General features: G+C 45.2%; 1 protein-coding gene across 2 annotated transcripts in view; it reads left to right on the forward strand.

Annotated features, from left to right (window-relative positions):
• Positions 1-15,988, forward strand: part of LAMA3 (laminin subunit alpha 3) — a 933,952-nt gene that overhangs the window by 527,703 nt on the left and 390,261 nt on the right. For both annotated transcript variants that reach the window (XM_069220025.1, XM_069220026.1), the window contains one exon: positions 4,767-4,920. In XM_069220025.1, the coding sequence (XP_069076126.1) occupies positions 4,767-4,920 (154 nt within the window). The remainder of the gene's footprint in view (positions 1-4,766; positions 4,921-15,988) is intronic.

Raw genomic sequence — 15,988 nt, forward strand, 5'->3', positions numbered from 1 at the left:
TTTCATGGTGCTCAAGTGGTGTTTTGTCTGACTTTACCAGTAATTCAAATGTCTGTGTCGATGCCTATGTTCTTTTATTTGGTGACTGACAATGTCTTACTCAGTGTGCGGGCTAAGAATATTTCTGTGGAACTTGATTCTTTTTCTGCTTTAGTTTACTTCAATTCCCCATGTTCTTGTTTTGTTCTGTTTGGGGTGAAGGAGGAATGTTGTGTTGGGACATTGGGATGTCCCATGTTAGGGAAAGTTGGTTCACCCTGTCATGGCATGACCCACTGGTACAGGCCATGATGTGACAGAGGGAGAAAATAAAAGGACCTGAGGCCAGCGCCTCATGTTTAAAAAAAAACGACAATACTGGTGTTGGCTGCAGTTTGTTGGTGAGTTCCTCACTGCACGCACCCTCCTTTTTTGGCAGGCCCACCCCAACCCCGACCTCCTCCTCAGATTGCCTCACTCCCACCCAGCAAAAGTGCCCCTTGTCTCTCCATAGTCCCTTTCTCGGATACATTTAATTTGTTTTAGAACACTGGTAAAGGCAGGCTTTACTAATCCACTCAGCTATCCACATAAAATACAGAGCTGTTCTTTGCAGAAGACATATTAACCCTCTACATCTTTATAGCGAGTCAAAACTGCCATTAGACAAAACGTCAATCTCTTTCTAGCAGCAACATTAACCACAATAGTTGGTTTGATATTATTATTGCTGCCTGAAAGCTGGATGCAAAAGGAACTCTGCAGCAGGTGCTTTTAAATTGTAAGTTATGCTAAACAAAGCGCCCTCCTGAGGTCAGTGCTGTATTAGCACGCAGAGGACTTCCTCACAATTTGGATTCAGAAACCGCACGCTGGTAAGATGCCACAACTCGTCCCACCCACACTAGAGGTCCATGGGATCTTTGGACTCAGTGAAGAGTGAGTAATTAGATTTATTCAACACAAATCAATAACATGAGAAATCAAACCAATTTAAACCCCATGACTAATCTGGCCATGGAAACATGACTCCAAACTGAATTAAGTTTAAAAGCTTTATTACATCCTCAGAGTCAATGTAAATGGTACCCAAAACTAAGTTATAAACATACATGAAAACCCTATGCTGATTGAACTGTCTAAAGAGATTAATGTCTATAATGTAATTTTGTAATTTTGTTTTGTGACTCGCAATTTGCAATCCTTTTGGAAATCTCAAATTGTGAGTCACAAAACAAAATGCACAACAGTGTAAATCACACTGTTTGTGATTCCCAGTGGGGTCACAAATGGACTACCTCATCAATATTCATGAGGTAGGTTGCAATTTACAACCCTATTGTGAACGGCCCACCCTTACAGCGATTGTGGCCTCCTATGGACAGTAGACCACCATGTCTGTGACTCCTTTCTAAATAAAGCAGGTTCTTTTCCTAATGTAGCCCATTTTCTTTAATGGAAAACAGGATGCATTGCAAAAAAAAAAGAAAAGCTTTCTTTTCCTTTTTTCAATGTAGGCAGTGGTCCATGGAACCACTGCCTGGGCTGAAAAAGTTTTGCGCCCCCATTCACAAAGGGGTCCATCACTTCGGGACCCCTTCCCCTCCCCTTCCCCTTCGTGAATGGTTACCACCAACTCGAAGTTGGTGGTAACTGCACATGTTTTGCAACCTCATTCACGGTCGTAAAACATTCATACATGCCAGTGCTATTTGGTTTTAGGAAAGGACACTCTAAACACGCCCTTTCCTAATACCAAATAGCAAAAGCAAAATGCCATTCGGTAACAAGATACTGAATCGTAGTTTGCCTTTTATACGTGGCAAAATGCACAAGACTGGTTAAGTGGTTTATTCATGTGGCCCTTGGCCTACTAACCATCAATATGATTAAACACTCCAGAAGAATAACACAAATGAACAGAACTACAATATACACATCAAAAACAGATTTCAAAGCAGATGATGGTAACATCAGTAAATCATCAAAATTCAATTTATAACAATCAGGATTGTATGAAAGAAACATGCATGCCGGAACAATGCATGCCTTAACAACGAGTTCGGAACCTCGCATGCCTTTACCGCGCATCCCTTTACAATGAAATTCATTAAAAAGAATGCATAGTAAAGGCATATGTGGAAATGGCATGCTAAATGGCATGTGTCGTTCTGCCATACAACCCCGCCGATCTGTCTTAAGGCCCAAAACTACCCTCACACCTAACAGATAAACTACCCCGAACAGCCCTAAAAAAAAACTATCCCAACCCCCAACACCCCTTCACAATAAAACGAAACTACCCAAACACCCCTCTCTCGCCCTGACCCCTAAAAACAAATTAGCCCAACCCCCATTCATAAAAACTAAACTACCCTGACCCCCACCCACCCTAAGCCCTAAAGAAAAACTGTTCCAACCACTGCACTCTTGCCCCTAAAAACTAAACTACCCAACACCGCCACCCACCCTAAGCCCTAAATCCACCCCACTGCTAAAAACTACCTACCAACCGTGCCCTAACCCTGCTCACCTCACCGCGTCCTCTCACGATTCTTCCTTCTCTTCTCTCCTCCCTCCTCCTGCCCCTCCTTAAATCTTCCCCCAACTCTTTATAAATAAACTACTCTGCCCCCATCCTAAGCCCTAAATAAAAAAAATACCCAAACCCCTGCCCCTTAAAGAAATATAGCCCAAAAGCCCTTAATCCATCCCCCACCCCTGCCCCAACGACACTTACCTCAAAGTGTCCTCTCCCGATCCACTCTAGCTTTTTCTGTGCCTTAACCACACTTATGCGTAGTTTGGCACATGTGCGGTTAAGGTTCCGAAAAAGCCATGCATTTTTCCGGCAAGCATGGTTACACTTGCATGTTAAACATATGCATTGTTTGCAAAACGTTGTTAAGAACGTTTCTCAACAATCAGTATTTGGGCTGGGCCATCCATACCCCTATTATGAATTTTGGATTTGCATGCGTGGGGACGGACTAACACATGCGGAAAAAACAAGAGACAAAATAAGTAGAAAAATTATCTAACTGGGGTAACTCACAATAAAAATACAATGGTGTAGTCATCTAAGCTGAAAAGGAAACCACATCCTCATGGGACAGCAGACAGAAAAGATTTGTCAGTCCAGAGTGCCCACAGTTTCTCAGTATTAGCAGACAAACAGTATCAGGGACAGTGCAAAACACGAGCAGCACATGGGGCAGGACAGCAGTTCAGAATTTGTTGGGCATATTAGTACTGAACAGCATGTGTAAATGGCGGATAAAGGACTAAAGGGGAACTCATAACATGAAAGGGTAGAAAGGGTATGAGGCTTTGAGGGGAACAGGAGTTGACAGCACGAACCCCAAGCAAGAAGACTCTCCTAGTTTAGTTTTAAAAGTCTCTCCCTAAGTAGAAATGTCCATAGAGATCTGATTGGTCCTAAGAGTGGACCCATCTTGCGCAAATAGATCAATATCCAATGAAAATTATAGACGCCCATCAGGTTTATCGACGCCCATCAAGTTTGCAACTACTCTGGATTTTCTTAAGGAAAATACAAAGTCATCTTGATTAATTCATACAGTTCTGTTGAAAAGTGATAATTTGTATAGAAATTGAAACAGTGAGACTTTTTCCCATGTACCAGACGATGATCCCACAATTCTCATGTGAATTCAATAATACTTATTGTGCAACTACATGTAGAGCAAATATCGTTATATTTCGAGGTCAACAGAACCACAATTGCTATCTCTTAATACAGTAAGACATTCTCCAGAACATAAGCAAACTTAGAAACATGATGAATGTCAAAGGAAACATGATGAATTAGCACTTCCCACTATTTGAGCAAAAATTAATCTTCAGGCCTAGTCCGGTTAAATGAGCCTAAATAAATTTTTCTAATTGCTAAACGTTTCTGCTAATGCGTACCATTTAATTAACATATGCAAATAGAATGCATTTTAGTTGCAGACATCATTAATGCATAACACTAAAAATAAGTGAAATGTACATTTATTTCTCTTCACACAACTCTAAATTCTTAAAAATCCATATACGTCAGTATACGTACGGTTAATTCATGTTCATTCAATACTCGTGTTATATTTTTCATCTCTACTGTATCTTTAAAAATAATACTTTTTACATTAATTCATGTCAGTAGTTCACTAGGTTATAAATGCACAACATCTTGCTATAGCAGAACGTGATGTCCAAATAAATGGCGGGCACAATGTCTGCCATTATTCAAAGGTGCATATTTGTACATTTCATATTAATTTCTCTGTTAGGCTTTTAAATGAAGATTTATAAATCGCCATATGCTAACTTCAATGTATTAGTAAAATCTGATTTCTGTCAATGCCCATCCCTACCCCCCTTTCCAGGTCAGCACCCAGTGCGTTTACACCAGTCGCACTGCCCTAAGGCCTGCCCTGCTTTGCACCAGACAACCGCTTACTGACCCCCTAACTAACCTGCTTTTTTTCATACTAGTATGTCATTATGTTTAAACGCCAAGCTACAGATGCATGAATGAAATGTCATAATAGAGGGGGAATCTTTTATCGTACATTTTATTTGTCTGGTATTGCAAATAATGTTTTTGTTTGCAATAAATTGTTATGATGTAAATCAAATTTCTGCAGCTTGTGAGTTTAGTTATCTGATACTTTCTACTATTAATATGACATTGCAGCATATTCAGTCATTGACAATGATTTTCAAAAAGTTAGTAATTTAACAGCACTCTGTATCCCTGCATGTGTGTTTCTTTGTGTTAGCTGTTTGCTGTATCAACACTTGCCAATGGAAATGTTTGCCTGTGCCTATGGTACCAAAGGACAGTATTATGAAAGCGATGGCCGAAGAATAGACATAGAAGTAAAACAACCTGCTCCAGTTCACCCAGCAATGGCTGCCATCCGTGGCAGAAAGGTAGGTTTTGTTTATTTATGTACCTATTTGTAAAGCTTTGTATGTGTTGCCTCTCTGTTACTTCACAGTACACTGTGTCTGCATTCACTGTGGCTTTTACGGGATGACTAGTGTTTGGCTTTTTTTATTTATTTGGTCTTATTTGATCTGAGCATATGTTTCATGCTTCTGCAGCTAAGTTTGGGATGAATGGGGAGGGCATCCTGATAATTCCGACAACTCAAGGCCGGTTTTGAGCAGCTCAATTTTTCAGTTTGTTTTGCGGTTTACATAGTTGCCAGGTTTTCAGATTGCTTATGTGTGACATTTCCATGCTTTCAGTGCAGCTGTGAGTCACATTCAACTGTCTAATATGTGACACTGAGGGCCTTATTTATACTTTTTGGTGCAAAACTGCACTAAGGCAGTTTTGCACCAAAAGGTTTTGCACCGGCTTGCACCATTTTTTAGCACCAGCTGGGCACCATATTTATGGAATGGTGCAAGCCGGTGCAAAGGGTAGGCTAGCTTAAAAAAAATGACGTTAGGCAGGTTTGAGTCAAAATAAATGATTCTGACCAGATTAGCATCATTTTTTGTCGCTAAGGGGCATATTTATACTCTGTTTGCATTGAATTAGCATCATTTGTTTTTTACTCTAATTGAGTGCAAACTTAACTCCATATTTATACTTTGGTGCTAGACCCATTTAGCGCCAAATTTATGGAGTTAAAGTCATTTTTTGGAAGTGGAAACCTACCTTGCCTTAATAAGATGCAAGGCAGGCGTTCCTGTGCAAAAAATGACTCTATGGCCTTAACGCCATATTTATACTCCCATGCAAAATTGGTGCAAGGGAGGGAGGAGGGTTCAAAAAATGGGGCAAAGCTTGCTTTGCCCCATTTTTTAAAGCCTGGGTCATGGCAGGCGTTAGGGAACCTGTGGGCCTATTTCCATGGTGGAAGACCATGGAGTAAGCCCACAGGTGCCCTCCCTAGGGCCCAGGGGCACCCCCACCCACACCAGAGGGACTGCAGAGGATGGGGAACCTCATCCCAGGTAAGTATAGGTAAGATTGCATTTTATTTTTTAAAGTGCCATAGGGGCCCCTGAAATGGGCCCCCATACATTGCACAGGGTGCAATGGCCATGCCCAGGAGACCCCTGTCCTCTGTGCTGGCCAGTGGTAGGTTTAGCACCATAAAATGACGCTAATCTGGTTAGTCATTTTTTTTACTCTAACCTGCCTAAAGATATTTTTTGGTGCTAAACCCTCTTCTTCTATACTGCCAGCCTCACCCGACTAAAGTCATTTTCTTTTACTCTAGCCTACCCTTTGCACCAGCTTGCACCATTCCATAAATATGGTGCCCGGCTGATGCACAGAAATGGTGCAAGCCGGTGCTAAACTTTTTGGTGCAAAACTGAGTTAGTGCAGTTTTGCAGCAAAAAGTATAAATTAGGGCCAATGTTTTGTAAGTTTGAGCCACTTTTGTGTCGAAAAATGACGCTAATGCGCCGCAAAAAAAGTATAAATCAGGGCCTTGGTGCTAGGCGGGTCTAGCACCAAAGTATAAATATGGAGTTAGATTTGCTCCGAATGGGTGTAAAAAAAATGACGCTAATTCGGTGCAAACAGAGTATAAATATGCTGCAAAGTATAAATATGCCCCTAAATATGGCGTTAAGGCCAGAGAGTCATTTTTTGCACGGGAACGCCTACCTTCCATCTCATTAAGGCAAGATAGGTCTCCACTTAAAAAAAATGACTTTAACTCCATAAATTTGGCGCTAGAGGGGTCTAGCACCAAAGTATAAATATGTAGTTAGTTTTGCACCGAATTAGAGTAACAAAAAATGACACTAATTCGGTGCAAACAGAGTATAAATATGCCCCTTAGAGTGACACTTTCTCACAAGTAAAACCAAGTAATGAAGTGCATGGAAAAAGATAACAAATCAGAAATTGCACACTTTTGAGGAATTAGAAGCTCTAAAAATATCTTGAGACTGCTGCAAAACCTCAGAAATAGAAGGTTAACCATGGATATCATTTAGGAGCCACCAGTTGCAGCTGCCTTGATGACTCCTGGCCTCAGAGGTGGCAAAATCAGTGTCAAGGACACTGGGCTGGCAACGCAATCATTACTGTACGATTATAGTAATACTGAATAGTAATCTGTTATTCACTATTAGTGTCAAAAAAAGTGGAGCACACTTAGGAACTTTGGTGGCAGCTGTAGGAAGTAAAAATGGTTTTAAATGTATGTTGTTTGCATGCTTGCAGGCAAGATTATGCTTAAGTGAGAGAGCGTGTGTATGTGTGAGCAAGTGTGCATGTATGTGTAAGCATACCAGTGTGAGTGAAAATGAGTGAGAGTAAGTTACAGGTAGTTAGTGAGACTGTGTGAGGTTGAGGCCCTATTCTTTGATGCAAGGCAATGCTGCACCAAAGTTACAACACTGCCTTGTGTCAAAGAGAGAGAAACAAAATGCTCCATATCGAATAAGGTAGGCACATTTCTTCTCTCCCCATGCACTGGCACTCCTTTAGCAGCCATGCACCAACGCACACACCTGTTGACCATAGTGCAAGGGTATGTGCCTTCTCTGAAGCATGGGTTTTGTACTGAACGGGGTCCCTGCAAGTACAAAAAACATGCTTTAAGGCTTTTCCCACTTTGTATAAGTGATGTACCATTCAGCACACATGTACATTTGGAAAAATAAGGAGAAATAAAAAAAGATTTCCTTGTGATGCCTGCCTCATGGAGGCGTGAGATTAAGGAACAAATTCCTGCCTTCCCATGTTTGTAATTAGGGAATTTGTGTTACAATCCATGGGTGGTTACATGGAAACGCCCAGGCTCCACCCATGGAACACCCCCTCAATACATATTAAGCAAAGCAGCGCATAATGCATTTGTGTTATCTTGCGATAATATCCAGCACAAATCCTCAATTGTTGTAATGTTAGAATTATGTGGCATATCTTCTTGGAAAAAATCTGGGTCAGGTTATATGATGTCACTTCCTTTGATACCTTAAGGTCAAAGGATATATGATGTCACTTCTCATATCCCTGGCATTTTGGCAAATCAACCCCCATGATATTAACGCTTGCTTTATAACATTAAATATCTGCATGCTTTGCAGCAGCCTGTCTTCTACTGTGTCTAATACAGCTCTAAAACGATGTGCTTATTATCATGCTTTTAGTCACAGACTACGACCTCTTAGCACTAAAGTACAGAAGTCACTAATTCCCACTGCTCCAAATAAAACTCAATTCTGTTTCCCTCTGGTTACACACAAGATCTCGGCAAGGGTGTCCATTAAACAATTGATGTTTCATAATGTTAACATAAAAGAATGAGTTGCCTAACAATTTCTTTAACTTGTATGATTTATCATCTTTCATTTAGGTGTGTGCTTATTTTGTATGTATTTATCTAAATATGAAAGACCAACAAAATTGTTCTAGAATATTTTTTCCTTATGTCTGTTTTGTTGTGAGACCTAGCCTGCAATGGCTGCTCCAGCAGTCAGAACTAAAGCTCATTTATGCCTTATGACTTCTGCAGTTTCAAATGCCAGCAGATAGATAAGACTGGCTTTAGTGCAGGGCATCTGGGAGCATGTGTTAATGGGAGACTTAGAGCTTGGCTTTTTCTTGCAAGGAGCTGTAACTTGCCAAACATCATTCAAGGCAATTAAGAAATAAATACCATTCATTTCCTGTGTGAATTAAGTTAAACCCGGGCATTTTCTGTCACAGGCTACTTGTCGTTTATGTCTTTGGCCCACTGGAACTGCAGAAAGGTCTTGATTCTTGCAGGTTCTGCCTTGACCCAGGTAAGAGTGGCCCTTTCTGGTAGCCACGGTGCTCCGACGGAGGAACGCCAAAAAGCAGTCTGTGCCCTCCAGAAAGAGTCCCAGAGGAAAAAACCCTAAGGGAAAAACCTCTAAAGCAGGAACTCCCTGGAACAAAAAAAAAGAAATAAGGTAAGCCTTCCAACAGGAAAAATAATACTGGAAGAATCTGGAACAGGTGAGGATAAATAACTAGAGAAAAAAGTAGCAGGAGCGAAGATCACCACCAAAGGAAGTGTTGGAGCACAAGGAGAACAAGAATCACTCACCTTATATACCCAAGAACAGGAAATGACCAACAGGAAGTAGAAAGTCACCATATTGGATTGGGAAAGAAACTTAGGAACACATAGAACATATGTTGAAAAAGTTTCCTAAGGCATGCAGGGAAAAAGAAGGCATGCTGGGAAAAAGAAAGAACATGGCTCCTGAATATGCACATAAAAACACGAGGAAAGGAAGAAAAAGAAAAGAAAGAAAGAAAAAGGACAGGCTCACCAGGTAAGTGAGGGGTGTGGGGAAGGTGCCCAAGTAAATATTGAGGGAGCGTCGCGCCCAAGACTCGCTGAGGCCCCATGCCCAATTTGGGGCCTCAAGCGAGAAAGTAAAGCACAGTAGGGGCGTGGCATGCCCAGCTGCTATGAACCGCGGCCGCGCGCTGAGCTGAATGCTCGGCTCGCGCCACGGGCGACATTTTTTGTGTGTCAGTCTGAAATATAAATTAGGAAAATCATGTCTGCCTCAGATTCTCCTTTTGCTGTAAAGGCTGTAACAATGCAAAGTGGGATGGGTAAGTAGTTTAAACATCTCCCACACACATACTTTGTACTCCTCAGCAGCTACTTCTGTGTATCTCACAGAGTGGCTTTTTTCATTCTTCCTTTAACTCTTAGCAAATCGAGCGTATTGTGATCTTTTTCGTGTCACAGAACAGCCTCAGTCTCTCTTTGTGTTTTGTAGAAAAATTCATTTGGGACAGATAAAGTTGAAGTTGTTTTAGCAATGTTGCCAAGATGTTTGTTGAGCTGGGTATGTTTTTAACTTGCTACACTTCCCCACATTGAGGACAGGGAAAGTTTGTATTGCTTCCCACTCAGAACTTCATGGTCATGCAGGAGCAGCATTAGACGTGTCCACAGAGAGATAGTTCGCCTTCCCAGAGTGTCCCTCGTCAATGGACCACCATACCCATGCTTTAGAATGTCGGCTGCTTCTGAGGGCTCTGGGAGTGTCATAATGCCAAGTACAGAAGCAGGAGCCACTGACATACTCTGCTTCTCCTCACAGTTCTTCAGTACCGGTGGCCAACAAGAAGATGAAGGAATCTGGCTTCCTTGTGTGCAAACACCTGAACTGGATTGAAGAACAAGCATTGAAATGGTCAATAGGTCTTGCCTTTAGCTATGCAGCACATTATTCAACTACTCATATATCAGACCACCCAATGAGTCACAAAACCTAAAATAACTAAATGAAAACGGTCTGATAATCATTAACTGCCTTCCGGGGAAAGGAAGGGACATGTAATGAGCTCACGGCGCACTCGTAAACTCAGTGATAGTGGCTAGTCTCCTGTAAAATCAAAGAATATCCACCAACCAAGGAAAGGGCGCAGTACCACAAGCTGTTACTAGTTGTCCCTGTGTGGTTCCAAAGGGACCTCTATTATCCACATAAAGCAGCCTTCTAAAGGATGTTTTGGTCACTCTTTTCGTTTCAGCTTGGTTTGAGAAGATCCAAGCATGAAGTAGCATGTTGCCATCAGGTAGGCATACCATACTCCGTTAAATGTGCCGAGTATTGGCTTCCTCAAATTATTATAGCTGTACACTTACATAAAACAAGCCTAGACACTTACCTGGTTATTTATGGGAAACTGGAAAACCATCAACCTTTCATAATACCCAGTAGTAAAGTTCATCCATTAACACCTATTCAATCCACAACAGGTCTCACAATGAAAATATCTATACTTTGAAGGTGGTTAGCAGCACACAATTGTGAGGCTGTTAGCTCAGTGTACCCTAACACCAAAGCTGCACCTCACTGATGGGGCTCGACAAATGATAACCTTGGTGCCTGGTGCCATTTTTAGTAGTTCACTGATCAAAGAAAACGATGGACTGGAATGTACTCAAGTAAGTATCAGTATTTAAGGATAATTCAAGCATTCCATCGATAATTTTTTGTTATTCTCATGGATGCACTGCACTAGACCCACCCTTTGCCAATGGAGAAAAAGGGGAATCTGTAATGGTTTTTCATGTACAGTTCTCATACAAGACCTGCTTTTAGTCACTACGGGGGTCGTTTATTGAGGTTTACTGTAACTGGTAGCCATCTGCAAGGAACATTTTGTGGGCAGCATACACTGACATTTGCGCCCCTAAAGATTTCAACATGAGTGCGGTATTAAATACACATATAGGCCCTCATTACAACATTGGCGGTAAAAGCCACTTACCGCCGTGCAGAAGACCGCCAAAACACCGCCGCGGAATTCCGCTACAGCTATTATGACCCACATCTCGGGATCCGCTGAAATACAGACAAACACACAACTCCGCCACACCAAAGGTCAGTGTTAAATTGGGGAAAACAAACCCTCCACCGTCACGCCAACAGAAATACGCCCACACTATCACGACACACGAATCCACGCGGCGGTCTTTCAACCACGGTATTCCATTGGCGGTACACACCGCTGCGCTCAAAATACACACACATCTCCAAAACACCGCCACATTGGACAATTCGAAATACACACACCTGATACACATACAAACACCACTCCCAAACACCCAACACAATATAAAACACACACCCACATCACCCACAAACCCCTACGACCAAAAATACAGAAAGAAGGCCAGATAGACAGAGAGCACAGCAACGGAGAACCCCACCACACAGAGGCACACAGCACCTTCACCCATACAACATTACACGCACAAAACAGCACACACCACTACACATCAACACACACATCAACACTTACACCACCCCACACATCACCCACACCACCCCATGTCACGCCAAAGACATCCCCGGTTTACCAAGGAGGAGCTCAGGGTCATGGTGGAGGAAATCCTATGGGTAGAGCCACAGCTATTTGGCTCACAGGTGCAGCACAGATCCATAGCCAGGAAGATGGAGCTATGGCAAAGAATAGTCGACAGGGTCAACGCTGTGGGACAGCATCCAAGAAATCGGGAGGACATCTGAAGAGGTGGAACGACCTACGGGGGAAAGTGCGTTCAGTGTTCTCCAGGCACAACATTGCGGTACAGCGGACTGGCGGCGGACCCCCACCTCCTCCCCCACAACTAACAACATGGGAGGAGCAAGTCTTGACCATCATGCATCCTGAGGGCCTCGGAGGAGTCAGTGGAGGAATGGACACTGGTAAGTCAAATCTCAACTATCATATCCCCCACCCTACCTGCATGCTATCACACACCCCCACCCTCACTCCCTCCCCTAACACTCACACTCCTCACTAATGTCCTAATAACACAATCCACTCATCCCAACACCAAGCCCTGCATGACACAACTAAGCATGGTCACCCCTCACTAAAGCCTGCTCACTGCACATACCCAGAACAATCCCCTAACCATCATCACACAAACCCACACATAGGAATGCTTGCACTGGGGTACACAAACACCCACCCATTGCACACCATTACACACACACATGCAATAATCATGCTCTTATATCCCTGCAGGACCACTAAGGAACGTCACCACACCGGAGGGTCCAGACAACTCCACTCCACCCACAGAAGAGGCCCACAGTGACGACAGCAGCTCTGCCCTACTGGATCCTGATGACCAGCCCGGACCATCGTGGGCCTCGGGACAGTCGGTTCCCCTTGCACAGGCACAGCCCAACACTGACTTTCCACCCTCTGGTAACACCAGCACAGCACCCACCCAGCGGGCCCATACCTCCGTCCCCAGGACACGTCAATCAGGGGTGTGTCCACCACTACAGGGAACCCAGGATAACCCACCACCCCAACAACAACAGGGCCCTGGGGGCAGTGGTAGTGGGCACACGGTCCAGGGGACGGAGGCACAGGAACACAGGGGAACTGGGAGGGCTGCTGTGCGACAGGGGGCGGACAGGCCAAGGGAACCCACTCTCCACGAGGCCCTCTCCTCCATCATGGGAGCATACCACCACTCCCAGGAGACGATGGCGTCGGTCCTGGACAAGTTTCAGGAGACCCAGCGCCTGCAGGAGGAGCAGTATTTGGGGTTCAGGGAGGAGCTCAGAACCATCAGCTCCGCCCTGGGCACCATCGTAGGGGTGCTGAAGGACATACAAAAGACCATGAGCGACACCGTGGAACTCCAAGGGGCCCCTGACACTAGCCAGGACGATGAACTGCCCACCACCTCCGCTGGCGCTAGTGGACAGGACGCCCCGCCACAGGACCACCACACCAGCACCCCACCCCCTGCAGACGGACAACCACCACGCAAGCGGTCCCTGAGATCCAGGAACAGGACAGAGCAAGATGGCAAGACCCCCGCCAGGAAATGAGACCACCCTGATTGTCCTCCCACTGTCCCACTTTGTTACCCTGTCCATACTGAAACTGCCCCAGCTCCAATTCCTATGCCCATATGGGCAGTGCACCTGTGAGACTAATAGACTGGACTCTGCCATGGACATTCCTCCACCGTCCCCTATCACCATATTACTACCCCCCTCCATATTTGGGCACTTAAATAAACACCCTTGAACCTCAAAACAATCTGGAGTCAGTCTGTGATTTGGTAAATATGTATAATCAATGACAGTGTCAAAATGCGTTTCCAATTGTAAAGCCAACATACCTATGTCACACATCACAAGTCCTTGAAGTATGGAAGCAGATGACACACGTTGGTAACCACACCTGTGAAACCGTAATGGAAAGGTACAACTCAGTGACCAAATACTGCTATGAAATGACAGACAGGATAGTGGTAGAAGTGTGAAAGTGAATGTAATGGTAAAAAGAAAACTGTTCTCACCTGTGTGTCACTGGAAATATTGCTGGATGACTGACTCCCTGTTGTCTATGTCTTCTTCCTCAGTGTCCTCCTCATCACTGTCCACAGGCTCCACAGCTGCCACAACCCTGTCATCTGGACCATCCTCCTGCAGAAAAGGCACCCGGCGTCGCAAAGCAAGATTGTGAAGCATTGAGCAGGCGATGATGATCTGGCACACCTTCTTCGGTGAGTAGAATAGGGAACCACCTGTCATATGGAGGCACCTGAACCTGGCCTTCAGGAGGCCGAAGGTGCGTTCGATCACCCTCCTAGTCTGCCCATGGGCCTCATTGTAGCGTTCCTCTGCCCTGGTCCTGGGATTCCTCACTGGGGTCAATAGCCAGGACAAGTTGGGGTAACCAGAGTCCCCTAATAGCCACACACGGTGCCTCTGGAGTTGACCCATCATATAAAGGATGCTGCTATTCCGCAGGATGTAGGCGTCATGCACTGAGCCAGGGAACATAGCATTTACCTGCGAGATGTACTGGTCTGCCAAACAGACCATCTGTACATTCATCGAATGATAACTCTTCCTGTTCCTGTACACCTGTTCACTCCTGTGGGGGGGGACCAAAGCTACATGGGTCCCATCAATAGCACCTATGATGTTGGGGATATGTCCAAGGGCATAGAAGTCACCTTTAACAGTAGCCAAATCCTCCACCTGAGGGAAAACAATGTAGCTCCTTACGTGTTTCAGCAGGGAAGACAACACTCTGGACAACACGTTGGAAAACATAGGCTGGGACATCCCTGATGCCATGGCCACTGTAGTCTGAAATGACCCACTTGCAAGGAAATGGAGCACTGACAGCACCTGCACGTCAGGGGGGATTCCTGTGGGATGGCGGATTGCTGACATCAGGTCTGGCTCCAACTGGGTACATAGTTCCTGGATAGTGGCACGGTCAAACCTGTAGGTGATGATCAAATGTCGCTCCTCCATTGTCAACAGGTCCACCAGCGGTCGGTACACCGGAGGATTCCGCCATCTTCTCAAATGTCCCAGCTGACGGTGCCTAGGAAGGACAACAGCGACCACAGACTCAACAAAATCCCAGGTATGTACACACAGATACACAGAACATGACACCAAAGACAAGAATCCACCTGTATGTGTGTTGAGTGTAGGCCTAGGTATGTGTGACGCAGTAGTAAATGAAGCCATGTGGGCCCCTGAAATGGCGGCTGCCTGACCTCTAAACTGGGACAATGGGGTGTGAGGTAACTGCGCTGGCGTTGTACACCGTCGCGGTAGGCGGTCGTAGACCGCGGCGCAATGCTGCATTGGTTAACAGTGGACCCTATGGGTCCCAGGAGCCAATGATGAATTGCGCCGGCGGTGATGATACGCACTGCCGCGGACGTCACCTCCGCAGACGTCACCGCCATTTTCTATCTGTTCAATCACTCGATACCTGATCTTCGACAGGAGAGGACCTACACTGCAAGTGCTGCTGTGACCTCGGTCTGGAAGAGACAATGGCTGCTGAGTCTGGGGAAAGGGCCCCTGCCTTCACTGCTCAGGAGTTGGAGAAGCTAGTAGACGGGGTCCCCCCCCAGTACACGCTACTCTACGGTCCTCCAGACCAACAGGTAAGTACCCAGGGAGTACGTTGTATGGGCTATGCCTGTGTGGAGAGGGCTGGTTGTAAGAGGGAAGGGGGCAGAGTTCAGGGAACATGAATGAGTGTGAATGCATGTGCCACATGGCAAGGGCAGGGATGTGGGCCACTCACTTTGACGGCACAGTTGGTAATGACTTCTCTTCTTCCCCTGTGCATGTCATGTAGGTCAGCGCCCACCAGAAGAAGGACATTTGGCGTGCCATCGCCAAGGACGTACGGACCCTGGGGGTCCACCAGAGACGGGGCACCCACTGCCATAAAAGATGGGAGGACATTCGCCGCTGGAGCAAGAAGACAGCGGAGGCTCAGCTGGGGATGGTCTCCCAACGTGAGAGGGGTGCCCGTCGCACTATGACCCCCCTGATGTTCCGGATCCTGGCGGTGGCCTACCCGGAGTTGGATGGGCGCTTGAGGGCATCACAGCAGACACAATTGGGGTGAGTACACCCTCATTCTGGGGACTTTGCACGCAGTTGAGGGGTCTGGGTGGGGGAGGAGGGCTGTGGGTTCCTCTAGGCCAGGGCGACTTCCGTA

The sequence above is a fragment of the Pleurodeles waltl genome, chromosome 2_2 (assembly GCF_031143425.1).
Source record: "Pleurodeles waltl isolate 20211129_DDA chromosome 2_2, aPleWal1.hap1.20221129, whole genome shotgun sequence".
NCBI classification, from domain to species: domain Eukaryota; kingdom Metazoa; phylum Chordata; class Amphibia; order Caudata; family Salamandridae; genus Pleurodeles; species Pleurodeles waltl.